The sequence below is a fragment of the Sphaerodactylus townsendi genome, linkage group LG10 (genome assembly GCF_021028975.2).
Source record: "Sphaerodactylus townsendi isolate TG3544 linkage group LG10, MPM_Stown_v2.3, whole genome shotgun sequence".
Lineage (NCBI taxonomy): Eukaryota > Metazoa > Chordata > Lepidosauria > Squamata > Sphaerodactylidae > Sphaerodactylus > Sphaerodactylus townsendi.
The window spans coordinates 50223606-50245840 of record NC_059434.1 but is presented as its reverse complement, the minus strand read 5'-3'; the positions used below and the strand labels follow the sequence as shown (position 1 = coordinate 50245840).

Sequence of the window (22235 nt, the reverse complement as noted above, 5' to 3'; positions counted from 1 at the left end):
TGGATAGGGAATCCTCTCTTTTGCAGAGCTGAAGCGAGACCTTGGAGATCCACAGACAAACCACAGTTTTTGGGTGTCAATTTATATGCCCCAGAAAATGCTTATGTTCTATTTAGCTCCATTTTAGAAACTTTAGTTAGCTTTAAGTACTTTGGCGGATTCTGCATAGGTGATAAACAGTGCCTCTAGAACGGTAAAAACACCGTTCCAGGGTCGCTGTTTGCACAGCCGCTGCCTCTGCAGCAAGGCAGCGCCGTGCTTTTGGGGGAGAAACACTGTTTCCCTACCTTGCTCAATGAACAAGGCATTTGGGAAACAGCATTTCCCTGCCGGCACTGGCTTGGAGGCACCGGAAGAGAAACACTGTTTCCCAAATACCTCGCTCATTTCCCCCATACTCACCTTCTCTCCTCTCTCCTGATAGAGCTTGGCTTGGATGGGGAAGCATCCCCACACTGTCCTTCGACCCCCTGGGGAGCTGCCTCTGTGGGCAGCAGCTGCCCTGGGGCCACTTGTACCTCAGCATGCAAACGGCCCCAGGGCTCCACTCGCATCATTAATGCTGGTGGGATGCTGCTGCCACCCGCACGTGCAGAATCCACCTTACTGAAACAAAAACATTTCTAACTCTCTTTTTTTAAAGGAACTAATATGCTGCTGCAAACTTAGAACTAATGTAGCACCTTAGAAACCAACACATTTTCCAGGTATCGTTCAGGTATCAAGATATCTGACAAAAGAAGCTTTGATTCTCAAAAGCTTAGACCCTGAAAATCTTATTGGTTCCTCTTGGACTCAAAAGTAGCTCTAATGCTGTAGACCAACATCGCTACTCACCTAAAATTATTAGCACTGATCTGTAGCTAACATTTATGTTTAATTACCTCACAAAAATTATGTCCAATTGTGGCATTAGCCATTTAGTTACAATTTTGGATAACGTGTTCTAAGAAATATTGGGTTTCAAGTCAGCATAATGCTGTGGAAAATGTTTAAGCACACTTGCTGGTTAGTAATTAATACAGTTTTTTTCACTTTGTTGCTCAAAAGCTACATATGGCTCTTGTACATAGCATCTCTGGCTCTTCTTCCAATTTCAGTTTCTAGAGTTTGGCTCAAAACATCTGACAAAACTCCCAGAAGTAAATGTAAGCAACAAATACATTAGTGGGATTTAGTTGTAACTGCATTGAAAATTATTTAGTTCTATTTAAAGTTACAGAATTAATATTAATAACTATACATTCAATATTATTGAGTGTGTGTGTGTTTGGTGGCATAGTGAATAGGGCATATGCTAGTCACATGGTGCTTTTGGTTGATGTTAATTGCAAATGCAGCTCTCTGCAAGTCACAGAGTGAGTACCTTTATCCTTACTGTGTGCTGACCTTTTTTCCCCCCAAGGCATGATCTTCTGCTATGAATGGGTGGTATTCCAATGCAAAGATGAAAAATTCAATACAGTTCTATTCCTTCCCTTCCCTTATGTTTTCGCTTGCAAGCAGACTTTGTGCTGGATAGTCTGTATGGGCCTTTCCTATTTCCATCCAGCCTTCCTACTCTATACTGTTTAACTGATATAAGCTCCATATTTCTTATGAAAAGCTGAGAGATGGAGAAGGGGAGAATGATAGACCCACACAATCTCTCATTCTTTATAATGTCTTGGTGCACAGCCTGCATGGATAGGATAAGATGGGGCAAAGGAAAAAATCTCTATAGAAAACTTGCAAACAGAAAGATGGTACCCACTGAAGTATTTTTTGCAGAATGGTCAGACAGTAATAAAGATAATTTTTCATGTTACTCAATTAACCAAACAAAATAAAAATAAGCACCCTCCCAACCTCCAGATTGTAAGAAAGAAGAACAAGCAGAGAGGAAGAATCCAATCCAGGATTCTTTTTAAATGTATAAACTTTAAAATCTATAAGCTATATTACTCTTTCATTAGACTGACTGCTGGACATGGAAGGATTGATGAGGGAGAGAATTATTTTTGTATCAGTTTTAAGCAGTAGAACAGACAATTGCTTTTTAAAAAATGAACAGTAATCCACTGCATTTTCATTGCTGTAGAGGATAAATTAAGTCATCCCAAATAGATCTGAAAATCATATTCATAATATTATCAGTTATAATATTACACAGTTAGAATTTGGAGTTCCTGGGGAACATCGTCCCATGTTGCTAAATGAACATATTGCAGTTTTCCATATTGGCAGGGTTTATTGAACATTACAGCAATTAATCTACACAATACCAGGTTTCTCCAAGACTGCTGCCAAATAAATGACACAGAATTTGCTAGCCAAGCAACCTGCTGGAGGAAGAACACTGCATTTTGCTTCAACAAAGTGTTCATGGCAAATGTTGAAGTGTTAACAGCCAATGTGAAACTTCTAAAGATTTTGTGCAATTGTAATTGAAGTTCTTGAGATGCAGGTTCTGTGGGCTACATCTTTTGAGAGGGAGGAAGGATCTAAATGTCAAAAGCTGATTTGCGTTGACTCAGATCAAGTGGAATGCTTAATGTATTATTGGCAAACATCTTACTAATCTTGTTTTCTGGGACTTTGCCTAGGTTTTTCCATTTGTTTCATTCCATCACTTTGATGGGTACAGCTGGGGATTTGAAAGTACACTGCTGATGTTGGGGAGAACTGGGATTGTTCCCTTCCGCCCTGGGGTCGTTCTACCCCTCGTACTCTGAAAAAAAAGAAGCAAAAGACCACAATGCCAACATGAGTTACTGGCCACAAGAAAGGAGGAGGGAAAGTCTCACAAAGGCCTAAGCATTCTGTGCTGTTGCCAGAAGGGAAGGAGAAAGGCAGATAGAGAAGCTGAGAACTGTGATAGTAAGAAAACTCAGGTGTAGTTTGATAGGCAAAGCAGACAGTTAAAGGAGGAAGCAGAGGCTAAGAACAAAGAGCAGCAGAGTGAGCACAGGAGTGAGAAAAGAATTGGCCCAGGTGGGTCTGAGTATGGGGCATTATCAGGGCCATCCTAAGCAGATTTCTAAGCTTCAGTGTGTTTAGACTGCTTCAGACTGCAGTGAAAGTGCCAGAAAGTCAAGATACTTGGAAACCAGGGTCACAAACCCAAGGAAAAAGGTAGTGGTTAACAACCGGTTCCAAAAGGACTCAGTGGTGGGATTACAACCATTCTCTGAACTAAACAAAAAATTAGCTACCGGTTCTACTGAATAGGTGTGAATAGGCTGAATCCCACCACTGGAAAAAGGTATACTTTAGATTTAAATTTGGATGGACCAGCTAACTCTTGGGCTGATATGCTAGTCTTTAGATAACTATATTCCAGTAAGGTCACAAGATTAAGCAAACTCTCTAAGGACTAAGGTAATACTGTCTCAAACAGAACAGACTATGGCTCACGTATGTGCCAACATGCATCCATTTGCTAAACTAAACCTATTTAAGTTCAAATATATTACCACAGGATATCCTTACAATCAGACGTTTCGCCTGGGCTGAAATCCTGCACTTAATTATGTACTTGAGCTCTCTTTGAAATCTGTGGAATCTATGTGATTGTGACTGAGCATGAATGAAATCTTCAGTTCATGAAGGCTAAAATATTTATCACAGTACTTTGCACTTGTCAGTAGTCCCTGGCTCTGTCTTGACAGAAAAGATAAATTAAATCCCTCAAATCCCAAACTAGATATTGTAGTACATTGTATGATCAGATGAATGTAGTCTCTTATTTCCCACTGTATTTTTCACCTTATAATGACTTAAATACATTTTTAGTCTTTTGAAGTTTTCAAGTTCTTAAATTATATAGACTAATGGATAAGAGCGCAGTGTACAAGTATTTAAAAATACACTAATTAATTATGTAGAAACTTAAAAAGGAAAAGGGAAAGTGTTGCTTGTTATATAAATTGGACACAAGGGACCAAGATCAAAGCTGATGCAAGGAACGAGGAATAGTCAAAAATAGGCAAAATAAATTGGTCTGTTGTAGTGTTAATCTGATATTAATTTCCAAAACTTTATAGCTCCAGCCACAAAGATGACAAAGAAAGAATTCCTGATGCAAAACAGAGGTATTTGAGCAGAAATGTACCATGTATTCAGAATTTAACTCCTTTAACTCCTGAGTCCTTCGGGGGTAGGGCGGTCTACCAAATCGAATGAATGAATGAATGAATGAATGAATAAATAAATAAATAAATAAATAAATAAATAAATAAATAATTAATAATAATAATAAAAACTTTGCCTTGACAATACTCATGGTTATTCATAGACTATTGAAGCCCATCAAAGCAGACGTTTACAAAATGAAGCTTAGTATTCAGTTATCTGAGCAAAGGTTATTTTGGCGAAGGCTTTCACGGCCAGATTCAACTGGTTGTGGTGGGTTTTTCAGGCTGTGTGCCCGTGATCTGGTAGATCTTGCTCCTAACGTTTCGCCTACATCTGTGGCTGGCATCTTCAGAGGTGTATCACAGAGAGAAGTCTGTTACACACTTATTCTATAGTTGAGGCAGCAACAGTTGTCCAAGTAGCTAGTCTCCCAAATCCATCCAACCTCTTTCCTCCCTCCACTCTGGTACAACTTAAATTAGTGTTGAAATGGAAGGGATGGTTTCTTCAGATTATAAATGAAAATTATTTTAATTGGCAATAGAAATTTAATTGTATATTTTTGGCACCATATTTATTAGAACTGTAGTCAATTATTGTATTTTTACTGCTGTATGTTTTAAATGTGGTTTATTGATGGTTTTATTGATATATCCATTATATGTTATTGTTTGAACATTATTAGATGCCCTGAGACTGGCCTTGGCCAGGAATCAATCAATCCCGGCTCTTGGCCGGGATAGTAAATCAAATATAGTGGCCCCAACACTGTGAAATGCCCTCCCCTCAGAGGTTTGCCAGGCACCTACTCCCTTGAGTTTCAGCACCTGGCCAAGACTGTCCTCTTCACTCGAACTGTACACCCCTCCCTTTTGTAGGTTTGAGTTTTTAGGTTGTTTTAGGGTTTTTAGGATTTGTTTTATTGTGATTTTTGGATATTGTGATTGTTGGATTTTGTATGTTTTTAAACATTGTAACCTGCCCTAGGATCACAGTAAAAGGCAGGGAATAAATGCAAATAAATAAAATAATTTTCCTTTTTAATGTTTTACCAGTTCCACTGGAAGAAGTTTGAGTACATGCTCAACTTACCTACTGAAATCAATGGGGCTTAAATTTTCCTTCATATACCCTTTGGTAATTTCAGAGAGTTATGCTGACTACACAACATGAAACAAAGAAGAAAGGCCATCATGCACAATGTATACAATTGGACAATTACATCAGAGAGACTGTTTTATTTTGTTTTTCCTTCTACAAACAGATGTGACATAAGTATAGTAATAATAACTGATGATACCCCCAAGACACTTTGTCAGGTTCTATCTTTTTTCATGTAACTTTGAAGGCACACAATAGGGTTAAACTGTTTACTAAATAAAGTTTTGTCTCTTAGGTTGACATTGGGATAAAGATTTTAAGAAATAGAATGTATTACTGGAAATGGAAAAAGAAAATTGACGTGCCTGTCTCCTCTTATTTATCACCTTCTAAAAGCAATGGTTGTCTGAACAATTATTGGGAGTTGATCCCAGTGTCCAAAAGGAGAAAGTGGTTTTCCAAACAGCAAGTTGAATATTTAAAGGGGTCTGAACTTTTGATCAATGTATCTCATTGACAATCTGGTTTTTGTTGTTTTTTTTTGTCTATATCATCACTATTCCCATTTCAGTGGTCTCTTCAGTGATCCTATGCTGACTTTGTATAAGCTGTTTAGTGATACATCACCCTACTTCTGTTCTGCTGGATATGAAAAGGTTCCAGTTTATTCCATCATCAACTCAAAGAAAAAATAGGAAAATTTGAAGGTTTAAGTGTACAACTGTGAAGGTGGAATAGGTCATAAAATACATAGACCAAAAATTCAAGGAAACAATAAAAAAATCTAGAAGGGCTTTGGACTTTTGGCTGAAATAGCTGATTCTTGTGGTACATGGCAAGTTGATTTAGAAAAGAGAAGTTCAAAATCAAATTGGGGCTATGATATTGGAGTCTGAAGGGGAAAAAATACCCTCTCCCCCACCAGGACTTGCATAATCCTTTGAGTGTGACAAAAATAGCATCTTAGATCTCAGCCTGAGACTCCAAGAGCCAATGTTCCCCTGGAACCCCGCAGACAATCACAGGGATTAAAAATGGATGAGTCACAGACTCAAGCATTCCTCTTTTTTATCACATGCCCTTTTCCCAGTGTTATCTATATAGTTTATAAATGGAACAGGTCTCCTGAGCAGCTGCTCATAGCCTAGTGAACAAGACTGAACACATATTTAAATGTCAGATGATCCAAGATTTTTTTTTTAAAAAAACATATACTTCCTATTTCACCTTCAGAGTTGTATATTTAAACTTTCAAATTTTCCTATTTTTTCTTTGAGTTAATGGTAGAATTTTTTCATATCCAGCAGAACAGAAGTGAGGTGATCTATCGCTAAACAGCTGATACAAAGTCGGCATGGGATGGCTGAAGAGACCACTGACAGTGTGAAATAAACAAATACATCATTCTTGAAGCATCAGTTCCATATTAATCAAAACAGAAAGTAAAAAGTGATCTCTTTATATTTTCATTGGGATTCAATAAAAATAATCAGTCTGATGGATATACCTATTTTTAGATGGCTTTATTAATGTTATTTTGTTTTGATATAAAGCGTTTACCCATTAGTTGCTTTGAGTTCCTTCTGGAAGATTAATAATTTCTAAATGCATACATTCATAGAACTCATGGAGAATGAAAAGATAATGAACAGATTAAAGGTGAAGTAAACTAGCCTATATGTATTTGAAACTACCAGAAAAATTTACACCCTCACAAACAGAAGAGCTCCATTTGAGACCAGTAGCAATTTAAAGCCTACAAGATTTCTGGGGTATAAGCTTTCTTGAGACAAAGCTCTCTTCATCAGGAAGCTTTGACTTGTGAAAGCTTATAGTGCAGCGATAGCAAACCTTTTCGAGACCGAGTGCCCAAATTGCAACCCCAAACCCACTTATTTATTGCAAAGTGCCGACACGGCAATTTAACCTGAATACTGAGGTTTTAGTTTAGAAAAAACGGTTGGCTCTGAGGCATCCGTTACTCGGGAATAAGCTTGGTGGTAGTCGGTGGCTTTGCTTTGAAGCAACTGTGCAACTCTTCCAACGGGTGAATCACAACCCTAGAAGGGTTTACTCAGAAGCAAGCCAGCAACCGAGCTTACTCCCAGGTAAAGGATCGCACTTTAGTTCTTCGCATGAAAATCAGTGGGGTTTAACAGCGCTTAACAGGGTTATCTACACTGCTTCCCCAAAACTAGGTCTTAGATGTGTGTGTGGGGGTGACTCTGTACGTGCCCACAGAAAGGGCTCTGAGTGCCACCACTGTTATAGTGCAAAAATCTTGTTGGTCTCTGAGGTGCTTGTGAACTTGAATGGAGCTCTTCTACTGCAGACCAACATAGCTACCCTCTGAAACGAATGCTTCTTATGAATAATAGATTTGTGAGGAAGCTGTTAATTCTTTATTGGATAATTGCTAGCTTTTTCATAAACCGGGACTCTCATATCCTGTCATTAGGAGTAACAACCATTAAACAGATTTCAAATGAATATATAAAATGGCTTTATAACATGAAAAAACAAACAAACTCTTTGGGTGAAATATGAACAAAACTTGAGTTCCCATATTCCCTTCTCATCCTTCCTCCTCTTCTGCACTGTAATTCCTTTTTTCTATATCTCTACAGAAGTAAACCATCATTTCTATTATATCCAAACCAGCAAACTATGGTTTGTGCTTGCTCTTGTAGCAGACATGGAAACTATAGTGAGATATGGCTTTCAATTATAGATTGAAGCCCAGTACCAAGTTGCTTACTTGGATGCAACAGCAAACAGTCATTTCACTTGAAACAGGGAAGGGTAGAATTGCAAGACACAAAGGGAAGAGGGAACAGCTTGACCTGGAGGTTTTTTTTTATTTACCTAAGATACCTACTCACCAGTGACAATTAAAAATATAGCAAAATTGTCAATATGCATGCAAATGGTTGTACACTGGGTGCATGCAGTGCATCACAGATAAGTTGTTCTCTCTGGTCGATTCCCCATGGTCAATTAATTGCGTGATATGTATTGTCGAAGGCTTTCACGGCCGGAATCACTTGGGTGCTGTGTGGTTTCCGGGCTGTATGGCCATGTTCTAGCAGCATTCTCTCCTGACGTTTCGCCTGCGTCTGTGGCTGGCATGCTTCGGATCCTCTCTGAAGATGCCAGCCACAAGCACAATAACATCTTAAACGTCACTGCTGGCTCGCCAAGCCGGAAGTCCCAACACTAATTGCGTGATACTCACGCAAAATATCAAGCTTTGAGCAAGAACTCCCCACTGCTTAATTGCCGAACACGGATTCATCCCGGTTCTGACACTCCCTATTCCTCTTATCACGTGTTTTTTAAGAACCTGTATGGAAGTGCACCTTTTTAAAAAACACGTGCTGAAGCTGAATCGGTAGAGAGGATCAGGGGTTGAATGTAGGTTTGTTTTCCCGCTGTTGGGAGTGACATGGAGCCTTACAGCCAATCAGAGCACAATCAAACATCTCCTCTCCTGGTTTGTACTTTATGGCACTACAAAGCAAGCAATTTCAGGATATTAGTGTGTGTCCGTGTTTGAATGTACTCTAGTCAGCACATATTTCCCATCCTAACTTCAAAGGAAAGGGCAGAACAGATGGCTCTCACTAGATTCTCCTTTAGATTAAAAGTTTATCAGCTCCAATTTACCTTCATCAACTTCTCAATTGCAGTTTCTCAGCGCAGGTACAAAACCTATTCCTGTAATAGCAAGCTCATTCTGTTCTCCCATGTGACAGAAATAAGTCTTTTAAGGAAAATAGATCTCCATTGCTGTGGAGATTAGCTGGCAGTCTCCCAAGAATTTAATAATAAAGTCAGTACGGATGCGATATCCTGGAGAGAACTAGAAACTATAGAATGTTCAGAATTGATAGTAACAGTAAAATACACATTAAAGAAAATTTGCATGATTTTTAGTGAACTCCCCTATTTTGGGACATTCATTATATCTGCAGAGAATAAGCCTGATAAGAATATATATTCTGGGAGCTTTTGCTCAGTGGTTCCTGATAACATTTGAAGGCAAGAGGTATCTAGGAAATGTTGAGAAAGGGTTTATTTATCTGACAGCTCACTATTTTTGGGGTGATTAACATGTTACATGTTCTATTTTATTTCTTCTCATAGTTGTACATCTAAAACTAGTTTGAATAATAATGTCTTACCCTCATCTGGAGATTTCACAGGACTAAACTTTGATAAATCTTCAGTGGAACAATTGTGGCACACAGTTTTGTTCATTCATTTACTTATATTTACTTTAATTTAAAAAACCCTAATTCTAGTTTGAGTTGCTGCCAGCAACTGGCCTACCAAAACTTTGGGGTGAGTCCACCCTGTCTGTGAACTTGACCAGGCTACTGATGGCTTCACATCTGCTATCTCATCTGCTATTCCAGAAGTTTGCAGTAGCATGTACTGAGTATTTAATTTAAAAGCTACAAGAAGTTATCTCCCATTGCATATATCAGGAAACCCTAACTTCTTAGGTGCAACTATATCACAATCATAAATTGTGACTGCATCTCACCGTATTGCCTATGAAGGACTTCCTCCGATAGTAATCTCTTAGGCTGTTTCTGCACAGCTGAAAAACAGCGCCCTAGGGATGGTAAAAACACAGTCCCTGGGGCCGTGCTTGCCCCCCCCAACTGGCATGAAAATGCTGCTTTTGAAACTTGCTCAGGGAGCGAGTTTTTTCAAAAGTGGCGTCTTCCTCCCGTCACCATAGAAGCACACCAGTGTGAGGGCGCCACTTTTGGCCCTTCTGGCGTTCCCATTCACCTACCTCTCCTTCCTGCGCAGCTCTGGACGGCTGGAGGGACACGCCCACACTGCCCTCCGACCATGCAGAGCTGCCTCTGCAGGTCACAGCAGCCTCGGCGCTGCCCGCACGAGACCGTGTGAACGGTCTTGTGCGTCCACCAGAATTAATTAGGCCAGTGGACAGCCGTTTCTGCTGCCAGGCAAAAACGGCCTTAGTGATCCCTGGCCCGAAGGACATACGGCTGGCACTGGTAGCACAAGAGCTCTCTCTGCTCTGGCTCCTACATGGTGGAACATGCTGCCAGCTAACACCAAAGCCCTATGGAACATTTCACAGTTCCAGAAGGCTTGCAAAATGAAATTAATTCATGAGGCTTACAATTAGAGTTGTAAAATTTACAGCGTGTTCAGTTGGCTCCTGTGATTCTATTCCCCCTCCTGTGGCATGAATATAAGTCAACATGAGTAAAGCATTGACTCACCACCATCTAAACAATTTTATGTTAGAATGTTTTAATTGTAATTATACACATTATTGTGATTTTAATTATGTAAGCTGTCCTGAGCCTGGTTTAGGCCGGGGAGGGCAGGATATTAAGTTGAATAAAATAAATAAATAGATATGTAGTAAACAATACATCTAATTTTTTGTGTAACCACAATTCTTCCAATTTGGGGTGAAAGGGACCATTTTTCTGCACATCTTGGGCAAATGACATCACAGCAACTGCACTGCACGATAGGTATACAATAAGAAATGAAAAGAGGGCATGGGAATATATTGGATTTGGCTGCTGCTTGTTTTGATCTTTGTTTTGAAATAGTTCCCCATCCTGCTGGTCTTCAGAATCCTGTTTAGGAAATCTGCTCGGTAGTTGGTTGCCTCCTGTGATGGTTGTTGTGTGACTGCCAAAAGGCATTTTGCAACTCTGGTGCTGTTGTGTGCTCGCCTGCCATTACAAATGAGTTATGAGTCAATAGCTGGCATCCAAGCAATGAAGCAGTGAAGTGATGTGAGAAGAGAAATGAAGATCACTGGAGGTAATAAATAGGTTCTTCAAGTGGGCCAGCACAAGATGCACAGATGAAGCTTAACTTTAGCAAAATTTAAACTCAGCACTTCTTAGGCCCACTATGTGAGAAAGATACATTTATATCGAAGAGTTTCTGAACTATGTATTTTAATTCATGACTGTTCAATATTAAACTACATCATCAACATACTACAGGTGATAACAGCATTTTAAACAAATGCATAAAATACTGTGAAGGGACAACTTTGTTTTGGCATTCACATTAGATACGGAATTATCACCATGTACATGAACTCTGTGTAGCACCTTAAAACTGTATATTCTGGATATTTTACCATTCAGTGAGGCAGTGTAGGTTCAATTCCATATTACTTAAATTATGTTAAGAGTACAGCAATGCTATCTGTTAATTTATAAATATTTGGCTGGATTAAATATCATCATGCTCCTTTCGCCAAGGGGCAGTAACAAAACAGCATTTGCCCAGACAATCTTGATTGGTATCCAGCTAACTGATAGTGAATGCATACTGCCGCATTCTATTTGTTGTGGCAAAACTGTTCTGGTATACAGGGTACCTAATTTTATAAGAATCCTAAAATGCTGCTCCATTAGACAGCAGATCCTCTAAGGAACCAACGTTTCTGTTTGCAGATGAAAATAGGACCATTTTTGCTTATTCTACCCATCCTGCTGAAAACTCCCAACTTGCTGCCCACCACCGTGTCTTCAGGTCCACTGACTCATAGGAGAACAATTTCATGGGCTACAGAAGGCTGCAATAAGCTGGAAAACTGCCTTCTTCTAGCATGACTAGATTTGCACTGCACAGGATTCAAGTCAGAGTACTGTGTGTGTGGCATACAGGAACTCTCAAGTTAGAGGAAAATTTAGCAACAATGTAAAATTGCCAAAAGAGAGACTTATGACTGTTTCCAGATAAAGGATTTTCTCTGGCCTGGTACTCAAACAGGAAGGTTTTTTTTAAAAAAAATATTATCTTCATAACATCGTACTCCAGTGATGCTTATTCTGTGGTTTCCCCTGATGTTTTGCAAACATATTTTTGGTATAATCTTCCTGGAAAGATTGGAATCAAAGTGGGTTGGACCGCAGTGCTAATGTTAAGTAGTGGATTTCTGAAACTTCCAGCAATATCTGGCAGCATTTCTTCCCTATATTTCTCAGGTCTGCCATTTTCCCCCCAACTCTCCTGCTTTTAAAAAACCTGGTTACTGGTTGTAGTAATATATTACTACAGCATCATAATACTACACCAATATACCCACTGCAGATTTCTTGAAATTTATTGGGACACAACTCAGCATCTATGTTAATCATGCACCCGTCCTCTCCAATTTGGGATTATTTTGTCTGGTACTGATAAAGGGAATTTCCTCTCTCTTAAACCACCAATCAAAGATATGTTTCACTAGAAACAGACAGAAAAGACTAGAAAATGGAGATTTGTATTTGCTCAGATTTGCTGTATGCTGGGTATCCAGTAACTACCTTCTTAGGGCATTTGCAATTTTTCATGCTCCTACACTCTTCATTCTCTTCTCTTTACAAAATACTACCTACCAAATCATAGGCTCATTCCGCACATGCAGAATAATGCACTTTCAAACTGCTTTCAATGCTCTTTGAAGCTGTGTGGAATAGCAAAATCCACTTGCAAACAGTTGTGAAAGTGGTTTGAAAACGCATTATTCTGCATGTGCGGAAGGGGCCTTAGATAACAAAATAGAAACAATAAGAATGTCTTACAAAACTTGTTTTATTCATCTCACCAATTTACTCTTAGTCTTGGCTTGTTAATGCAATTACACTCATTTTCTGTCCAATACTATTGCAATTTCCCAATTAATTTAATTTCCTAATAAAACCATTAACAAATTATCTACCCATCTTTAATGAACTTCAGCTTAGCTTTAAAGTGAGATTTCTCAGTAAGCTCAAAATCTGAACACTTCTGCTTTGACCAGAAAGAGTACTCAAAAACATTGTTCATTGCTTGCTTTCAGTACTGCTACTCCTACCCAATGTTTTCCACTCCCCTACTCAATTTAAGGGCAAGCCAGTGATCCTGAAAATAACACAACAGTTTACAATTTAGGGGCACTAGATAAAATTTTAAAGGTTTATTACCTTCTGCCCCCATATTATTATCTCTCCAAGAAATGAAGGATTTAACTTCCTCTACATTACATTTGGCACATCCTAGGTGGATCTAATTGTAGCTCTCACTTCAATACAGAATCCAGCACCATCCCTTGATTCCTTGTCCCCAGCTCTGATTCTAACAGCATTGATTCTAGGAACTTTCCTAAGCATTTGGAAAAGGTTACCAGAATTGTTCTTCTAAGGAAAAAAGAAACAATTTCGAATACATTGGACAAGCTGTGATTCACAGTGCTCTTCAACACATTTTTAAACAAAAAAGTCACAACTGAGAATTCTAAGGCTCCACAGAGGACAGCATATTTGCTATATATATTTAAAGAGCCCAGAGTTGATGTCCAAGTAACAATAGTCCTTTAAATTTAAGTGTCTAGATAGGTTAAGGAAACATACAGCTATTTAAAAGGAGAAAAAATGGGAGAATGTGGGAGTGTGTGTTGTATTATGGAATAACTGTGGAATTATGAAACAAATTATGTTAGTTCTACTTTGTAAGAAACTTTAATATCTGTTTGATTTAACTTGTAAAAGTTGGAAAGCCAGGCAGCAATGTCTATTTTAGAATACAATACATAATGGTGTCTTTATTAGACTGTAAGACTGGAAAGCCAGAGGAATCTTAGATTGTAAGCCAGCAAGGCAGGGGTTACAGGTCAGTGTTAACAGACAAGTTACTGCTAGCGTGTGTTTCAGTACATCTGGTTTACCAGACCAGACAAGATAAGGGTTATTGTCGTCCTTTGTTTATACAAAATCAAAGCAGGTCTGTTTTCCAAGGTTCTGTTGGTTCTTTGTTTTAGACAGTCCAAACAAATGTCTAGTATTTTAGCCAATTACCTGCTTAGTTATGAACTATCAATCAAAATCTGCCACTCTTACAAGGCAGAAGGAGGGACACTATAAAGTAGTGTTCTTTGTATTTCTGGTGGGGGGGGGGGGCATGTACGGAGTTTTTTTTTCTACAATGTGTGGCTGTTTTCCCCTAAAGCTTTCTGTTTTACTGAAATAAAGAGTTTAAAACACCTTCCATTTAGACCAATCATTTTGTCCTGGAGAATTTTTTGCAAGCGAGTTACTGTCCTTGAGATACCAAATTGATATACAAATTATTAATGTAGTTTAGTTATATTTTACTGTTAAATTATGAGAAATAATCTTCATGCCATTCAAAACATTTTGCAGAATTTTGCTTTCAACATGTAGAGGACTTTTTCTGACAATTATTACTGGCCAAAGCAAAGCTTTGGCAATTCTCTGTGGAGTCATTGCCATTCAACCACAATACAAGCTGCAAAAATAAAATAAAGCACTGAAACCCCAGAGTCTCCCCCACAAAAAACTCCCTACTCCTCCCCTGAAATGAAAGCAAAGGTTTTTATGCCTGAAGATTGAGGAGCTCAGAAATACGCTGAATAGCTTTATCAACAACACTTCACAGGAGCAATCATACAGAAGGATAAATTCACAAGTGTCATATCCTGTAACAATTCCATTAATCTTGGACCAGACTCAAAAGCACAGTTACAAAATCTCTGAGGGAGTGTCTTGAATATAGTTCCCTTCAGCTAAAAATTCAAAGGCCACTTAGGGCAGATGGAGATTACTGCCAGCTAACCAACTCTAGAGTTTTCCTCTCTACCTGTTACTGTTCTGGAGCTTCCACTGGGAGAAGGAGTCCTGTTATACTGCTGGCGTTCTTTGTTCACCCCTGTGTATGAAGAAGCACTTCACAGTTTTAGCCAGTCATTTTTGTCCCAGGCATGCTGTTAAACTCTGAACTATGGCTACAAGTGAAGTTGAGTTTACTTCTCCATCTGACTTTGGTGATGTTTAGGGGATACAACAAAAGGGTTCATCCACGAGTTACCGAACTTAGTGCCAACTGGTTTTACTTTTCTTCAGTAATTTTGGCCTGCATACAAATCTGACTGACTACACAATGTTTTGATATCACCACAGACAGTTCCTAATGTATAACTGGTTGGAACTGACTTGTGACTAGCTTCAGAAAGAACGCCTTGAAAAAAATGGTGCCAAAGAACTGGCAGAGAAGAAAACAGTGGAAGGAAACAGGAATGTTTGCTCACATTAGTTTTTCACAGCTTTCAGACTGAGAACAAGAACAAAAACTGAACATTCATAGCAGTCTTAATAAAGAGACTAGGTTCAGCAAGAAGGGTTTGGATTTCTCCTTCCTAGTCAATTCCCACTTTTCTTTGTTGGCTACTTCATCATTAAATAAGTTTAATAATCATTAGAATACTATTGAAAGGAGTATCTAAAGCAATCATTCTGCATAAAAGCTTGAGGCCTTTCAGTTTAGGGAAAATATAATTAGGGCAAGGGTAAGAAAGTTCAGTAATTTATAAGATTATACACAGTGCAGCTCAGGATAGCATTCATAGCTCTCTCACCCACCTACCAGTAATCCTCACAACAACCCTGTAAGACATAGAGTCTGTGGCTGGCCCAAGATTCAGTGAATTTGATAACTGGCTGGGTGCAGAATATTCTGCCTTTCTCTCCTCAAAAGGGCCAACAAGGTGGCTAACAAATTAACACATATACAATAAAATCACATTTTAAAACCATTAAACCACACTTTCAAAACTTATTAAAACCAGAGCTAAAATGCAAACAGATAGATACAAAACAAAAGCAGTAATTTAAAAAAAGTGGTTAGTAAGGAAGGATTACTGATGGGACACCAAACAAAACAAACAAAAAAGGAAGATACAATAGAAGGGGACAGATGAAACTCCCTGAGGAGAGAGTTCCAGAGTTTTGGCACCACTACAGAGAATGGTCCTCTCCTGGGTTGCTACTAGCTTAAATTCAGAAGGTTGGACAACCAAAGCAGGACCTCTGTAGATGACCATAGTGGTCCGGGTAGATAAATTGCATTTGGTATGGATAGGCTTGTTATTCAGAATTGGAGTGATATAGGTTTTGTTTTTTTTAACTACACTGATTTCTAACTGTTGTGTTCTTTTCTATCTTCCAACTTGGTATAGTCTTACCATATCTACTTACATTTTTTTGGCTAAAATACTTTTTATTCAAGAAACAAGCTGAGCTACATCACAGCATTGCATCTATAAAATGGATTGCAAGCTCACTGAACATTTGAGAGGGTGGACCCTCAACAGAAATTATGATTGAATATACAAAAATGAATGGCTCATTAGTAAAAGCATGTTCAGATCTGAAAGCCAGCACATGCGTCACCTACTGTGGCTAAAAAGCTGTAGCAGAGATAGGATTTATGTGCTATAATGATACTTATGAAATGTACGTAACATTAATACAACATGATACACGAGCAATTCCAAAACAAGCTAAGCATCTGAATTTTCATATTGTTTTCATTTATTTCTGCAGCCATTACTATCTCTTTAACAAATACAATTCATGCTAATGGTGAAGGGCACAGGGTGAATTACTGAATACTAAATAGGTAGTCTCTCTCTTTGATGTTGATTAAATGGTGCTGAAAAGAATCCAGAATAAATAATCATCAATTTTAAAGAATTCCATGCTGAAATAGATATAGTGAATAATGTTACTTCACCAGAGTGAGGAACATACAATTACCCATCCTTGGAGATAATACCTGAATAATGGATGAGGAGGTAGGGATGCCTTTAATCCACAAATCCCAGCCCCTGAGAACTTCACCTTTCAACAGAGTTTGGGAGGCTGAATCTTACCTCCTCACATAGACTTCTAAAAATTGTCATTAAGGGTTACAGGGCTATCAAACCTGTTCACCCCGATGCCTTGCCCCCCCCCCCCCCCCCGGCATGATTTCAAACAGAAGATGGTATGTTGTATTTAATTACACGGTGTTAGCTAGCAAGTGCAGAAATGGCTACATATCTTATTGGGTTCTGTTAATGGCTCTGAGATGCTAAACTGGAATGTTTATTTATAGATTTTATTGAGCACATGTTGTAAGCCACTCTGAGCCCGTTAGAGGAAGAACAGCCTATAAACCAACCAACCAAATAAATAAGGAGCTTTTAACACTTCATGTGTATTACCTTGCATCGTCTAATAACAAAAAGTGTGGACCCATCAAAGGATATTTAAATCCCCAGACTGAGGCCACACTGCCTAAAGACAGATACTTTTTCCAGGTTTTCTAGGTATTTATCTCTTTTCCACCAAAAGATCTAAGTAGAATTGCAACTTCATCTGTCACGTGCTTAACTGTCTTTATTTTAGAATGCTCCGCTTGGTCCTAGCCCCTACCTAACAGAACTGGGGAGGTAGTAGGACCCACGTGAAGCTTTCTAAAACAAAGATGGTCCAGGATGTGGTGGATGAAGTTACAGTTCTACTAAGATCATTCACTGGAAAAGAGTATAATAATGTAAGTGTGGCCCCATCAGCAGATATAAATCTAAATCTGCAGATTGGGGCCACAGTGACCAAAAACTGATACTTTTGCAAACTTGTGGGATTCCCCAGGCCTGCATAAAAATCTGAAAATGTTGAAAAATAAAGTGTGGAGAAGTTAAAGCCCTCCCAAACAAAAGAGTTGTCTGCACAGTTAATTGACTGTGTTTCCCTGAAAATAAGACAGGGTCTTATATTAATTTATGCTCCAAAAGATGCATTAGGGCTTATTTTCAGGGGATGTCTTATTTTTTTCCCCATGATTTTGCACCCACCTCCCACCACATGACCAGATCAGCTGTGCTGGGGAATCTGTAACTAGGGCTTATTTTTGGAGTAGGGTTTATATTTTAAGCATCCTCCAAAAATCCTGAAAAATCATGCTAGACCTTATTTTCGGGATAGGTCTTATTTTCGGGGAAACAGGGATTGGAGTCTGTGAAGATGGGGGGTAGGGCAGAGAAGCATTCGTAGGCCTGGCAGTGGAGGCCAAGAGACATGCCAGGCCTGGTGGGAATCATGGCAATGATGGGGAGTGGACAAGTGCCACAGTGGCCCTGGCAATGGCTGTGGCAATTGGGGGAGTGGGCAAAAGCTGCAAAGGTGATTGTGGTTGGTTGGCTGGGAGCTGCAGTGGACCTAGTGACAGTTGTGATGATTAAGGGGAAGCTGTGGCAGGCCAGGAGCTTCACTGAGTCTAGAGGTGATATTGGGATTGGGGACACTTGGAGCTGTTGTTGAAATCAAAGTTTGATCCACAGAGAAAGCATTCTGACATGAAATGAGACAGAATCATCAAATAAATATTGTTTACATATTTGAAGATTCTTTGGGCAACTTTGATGCTGCTTTTTTATACCTTTTTATACCTTTATAACCTTTGCTTTTTTTATACCTTTATAACCTTTGCTTTTTTTATACCTTTATAACCTTTGCTGGTGCAGTTCTTCTAACTGGCCAGACTGTGGGATCAGTGCTGGAAGCAGGTGTCTCTCTCAGTGTGTAAGGAGGATTGTGTCAACTGTGCCAAGCTCTCTTGTAGTCATGGAAAGGGTGGGGAGAAGAAACCTTTGCTGTTAAGTAGAGTAGCAAGGATGGAAAGGTAGGCAGAGAGAGCAGCTAGCAGGGGTTGCTAGTTAGAGCAGTGAGAGTTGGAAGTAAGTGGAGTGCCAAAGATGGGGTAATAGGTAGGCAGACCAGCGAGGGTGGGTGTGTGAGCAGAGTGCCATGGGTAAGGGGTAGATATGCAGAGCAGTGAGGGTAGGTGAATAGAATGCCGGGGGGGGGGGGGGGGGCAAACCAGCAAGGTGGCAGTGAGAGGAAAAGGATTAAGAAAGGTGACTGGGAATGTCAGAAGCGAAAGGAATAAGAAGTGACAACTGGGGGAATTTTCCTGTCAGTTTCTCATGGGTCCCTGCTTGTACTTGATTAATTCCATCTTTGCCTCTGCATAATTACAGTCTTGGTCTCTGCATAATCCTATTGGAGAGACCAAATTGCAGCATGGAGGCAGTATGGGGCTGAGCCGATGTGTTTGCCCTTTCCAGGCTGCAGGGGACACCCCTGTGGCGGAGGGGGCAAAGGCACCGGGGGTTGACCACCCCTCAGCTCTACGGTAAAACTGGGAGGTCTGGACCACCACGGAGCTGTGCTGGCATCTGAGGGCAGGGACAGAGTGTTCCTGGGGGTAGAGTCAATGTTATTTGGCTTCCACCCCAGGTGTGCAGGCAGTTTCACTGCAGCCCAGGACTTGGACTGTCCATTAAGACCTATAGAATGCTTTCCAGCAGTGGGTTTTTTTTGGGGGGGGGGCGGAGTTCTGCCTCTCTGCACCGCCGGACAGCCCTCTGGAGGCAGGGGGCAGCACTGCAGCAGCACCATCCTGAGCTGTCTCAGGTTGAGGATTGGGCAACCCAAATACAAATTAATTTTTATTTACAAAAAAACCCCAAACAAACAGTGAGGTCTTAATTAAATAAAAATGACAGTTAACATCTGTCTCAACTTTCTTTGCTATATATTATTCATCTTTCATTAAAAGAACTAACAGAAAACACTAAGTGCAACAAATTACTGCATTTGGTTAAGCAATACCAGTTCTACAAGATGTCTGTATGAGAATTAAACAACTGGGAGAATCTGGACTTGAAACAGGCTAAGATCAAATCACATACTTCTTACTTCTGCCCAAGCTAAATGTTAAACATGGGAATGATAAAAAGAGATTAAGAACTTACCTCCTCATACAGTCCAGTGCGCGAATAAAAAAGTCTTTTTGTAACTGATGTTCATCTCTTAAAATTGAACATTGTTCCAGTGTCACTGACATTGATGTCCTATCTTTGGCACTTTTACAACAGGTAAATCGGATTCCATTGAGCTTGCGGCAAATCTATAACACAGAGAGAAATCAAGCAACTTAGTGCTATCATTAATGCTGGTGGCACTGCATAGTCAGGCTCATTGCAGCATATTTTATATTTGCTTCAATATAACCACATTCTCTTTTCTGATTCAACTGATAGAATTCTATTATTGCACCCAAGTCATAAAATGCACTCAAGGAATGGAAACAGGCATTGGTTTCCAAAATTGAAGTTATATTAGGCTAGCGTGATATTATCAGATCTTGAAAGCCAATCAGGGTTGGCCCTGGTTAGTGCTTGGATGTCTAGGGTAGCTACAAAGAGGCAGAAAATGGCAAACTATTTCTGTCCATCCATTGTCTGAAAATCCTATGGAGTTGTGCTGAGTCAACTGAGACTTTATAGCACTTTACGTACACAAATACCATCTATATATCTAATTGCAACACGTGGCCTCCATCTGCAGATACCTAAATCTGTGGATAGGAAGAAGAAGAAGAAGAAGAGTTTAGATTTATATCCCCCTTTTCTCTCCTGCAGGAGACTCAAAGGGGCTTACAATCTCCTTGCCCTTCCCCCCTCACAACAAACACCCTGTGAGGTAGGTGGGGCTGAGAGAGCTCCGAGAAGCTGTGACTAGCCCAAGGTCACCCAGCTGGCGTGTGTGGGAGTGCACAGGCTAATCTGAATTCCCCAGAGAAGCCTCCACAGCTCAAGCGGCTGAGCTGGGAATCAAACCCGGTTCCTCCAGATCAGAGTGCACCTGCTCTTAGCCATTGCTCTTAGCCACTACGCCACACTGATGCTAAAAAAATAACTGGGCAACTCTCCATATTTGTAGAAAAATGTGAAATCAAAAATAAAATATATGGGGGTTTAATACCTCACCCCCCAAACAGAACTGTGTTGTCGGCACATCCATGGACAACAGATTCACCCATAGAGAAGGAAGTCACTCCAGCTGCAGGTGAAGAACACCAGCAGCTAATTTGGGCTGGGCCATAGAAGAGGTATATTCTAATAGTGAAGTTGACCAAATCTGAGGATATTGAAATCCAGAGTCTGGGCCCAGACAAGACAGATCTTTCTAAAAACCTGAAACATGCTCCAGAATTGCAAACAAACAAACCCTTGAAATTGAAAAATTGGGAAAAAAGGAGCGCCTGCACCTTTAAGTCACATAAGCAAATTTACTTATATATAGCCATAGGCCTTTAAAAACCATTGTCAACAAATACTGTAGCTTATACTCTCAGTGACTGTTGGACAACTGGGTTGGGTTCTGTTAGTAAAAGGCAGGAGGAAGGGACAGAACCCTTTTCAGAACTGTTTTGGATTTTCATGCCAGTCCAGCAATGCTTACAGGGTTGTTCTGAAAATACAATGGAGGAATCAAAATAAAGTAAGGTACTTTGAGTCTCTATTGCAGAGAAAGGTGAGCTATAAATGGAGTACATAAATAATAAATATAACTGAAGAGAAAGGGGCAGATAAAAGGTTGATTGGTGGCTAGGAAGGACAGAAAAAAAGCAGGTAAGATTGAGGATATGGAGGTTGCCAAGTAGAAAGAAAGGGAAAGTCTTGTAGGGAGGTTGAGACAGGAGAAAATGGGTGCCATTAACAAGCCCTTCCAAGTTCCCCACTGTGCAACTGGGCCCACCCACCAGCACTGTACAGCTTGGCAGAGGTTGCCAGTGGCAGGATAGGGTGAAAAATTGAAGATGGAGAGGTTAGGTTGGCTCATTGATAGGAAGGAAAGGAGGCAGGGAAAGGAGATGCTATGGGGGTTTCAAGGAAAGGAAAGAAGGAAACAGTGGAGAAGAAGTAAATTCACCCCACATGTTCTTGTGGGTTCCTGCTTGTCAGTCTATTTAATTCTCAACATAGCCCCATCTGTGCCTCATCCAGATATTCAAGCAATTAACAAAAAAGACAGACCTTTCAACAAATCCAAAAAAAGTTTTAGGTTTGCAAAAGAAACCCACTCTGAAATCTTTACAAAATACATTGGTTATTCCTCTCCCAAACAATCAAAGCAACACCTGCACCTTTAAGAAAGGAGATCTCATGGGCCATTATGGGGGCTGCTAGGCAACCACAATATTGTCAGCCTTTGAACCTTCGTTTCTTTCAGTAAAAAGGCACAGCAATGTGCCAGTCTAGCAATTACCATTATTTAATAATGATAATTTTATGAATAGCTGAATGTTCAAGAGAAAGACTGCCATTTCGAATATCAGAGAGCAAA

General features: G+C 39.8%; 1 protein-coding gene across 6 annotated transcripts in view; it reads right to left on the bottom strand.

Moving 5' to 3' along the window:
* The window catches only part of INPP4B (inositol polyphosphate-4-phosphatase type II B), a 281318-nt gene that overhangs the window by 4760 nt on the left and 254323 nt on the right, over nucleotides 1–22235 (bottom strand). For 4 of the 6 annotated variants that reach the window (XM_048508966.1, XM_048508967.1, XM_048508964.1 and 1 more), the window contains exon 23: nucleotides 19859–20013. In XM_048508966.1, coding sequence (XP_048364923.1) covers nucleotides 19859–20013 — 155 coding nt within the window. Of the gene's footprint in view, nucleotides 1–2557; nucleotides 2711–19858; nucleotides 20014–22235 lie in introns of all 6 variants that reach the window. The other 2 variants (XM_048508961.1, XM_048508963.1) reach the window with 1 other exon arrangement.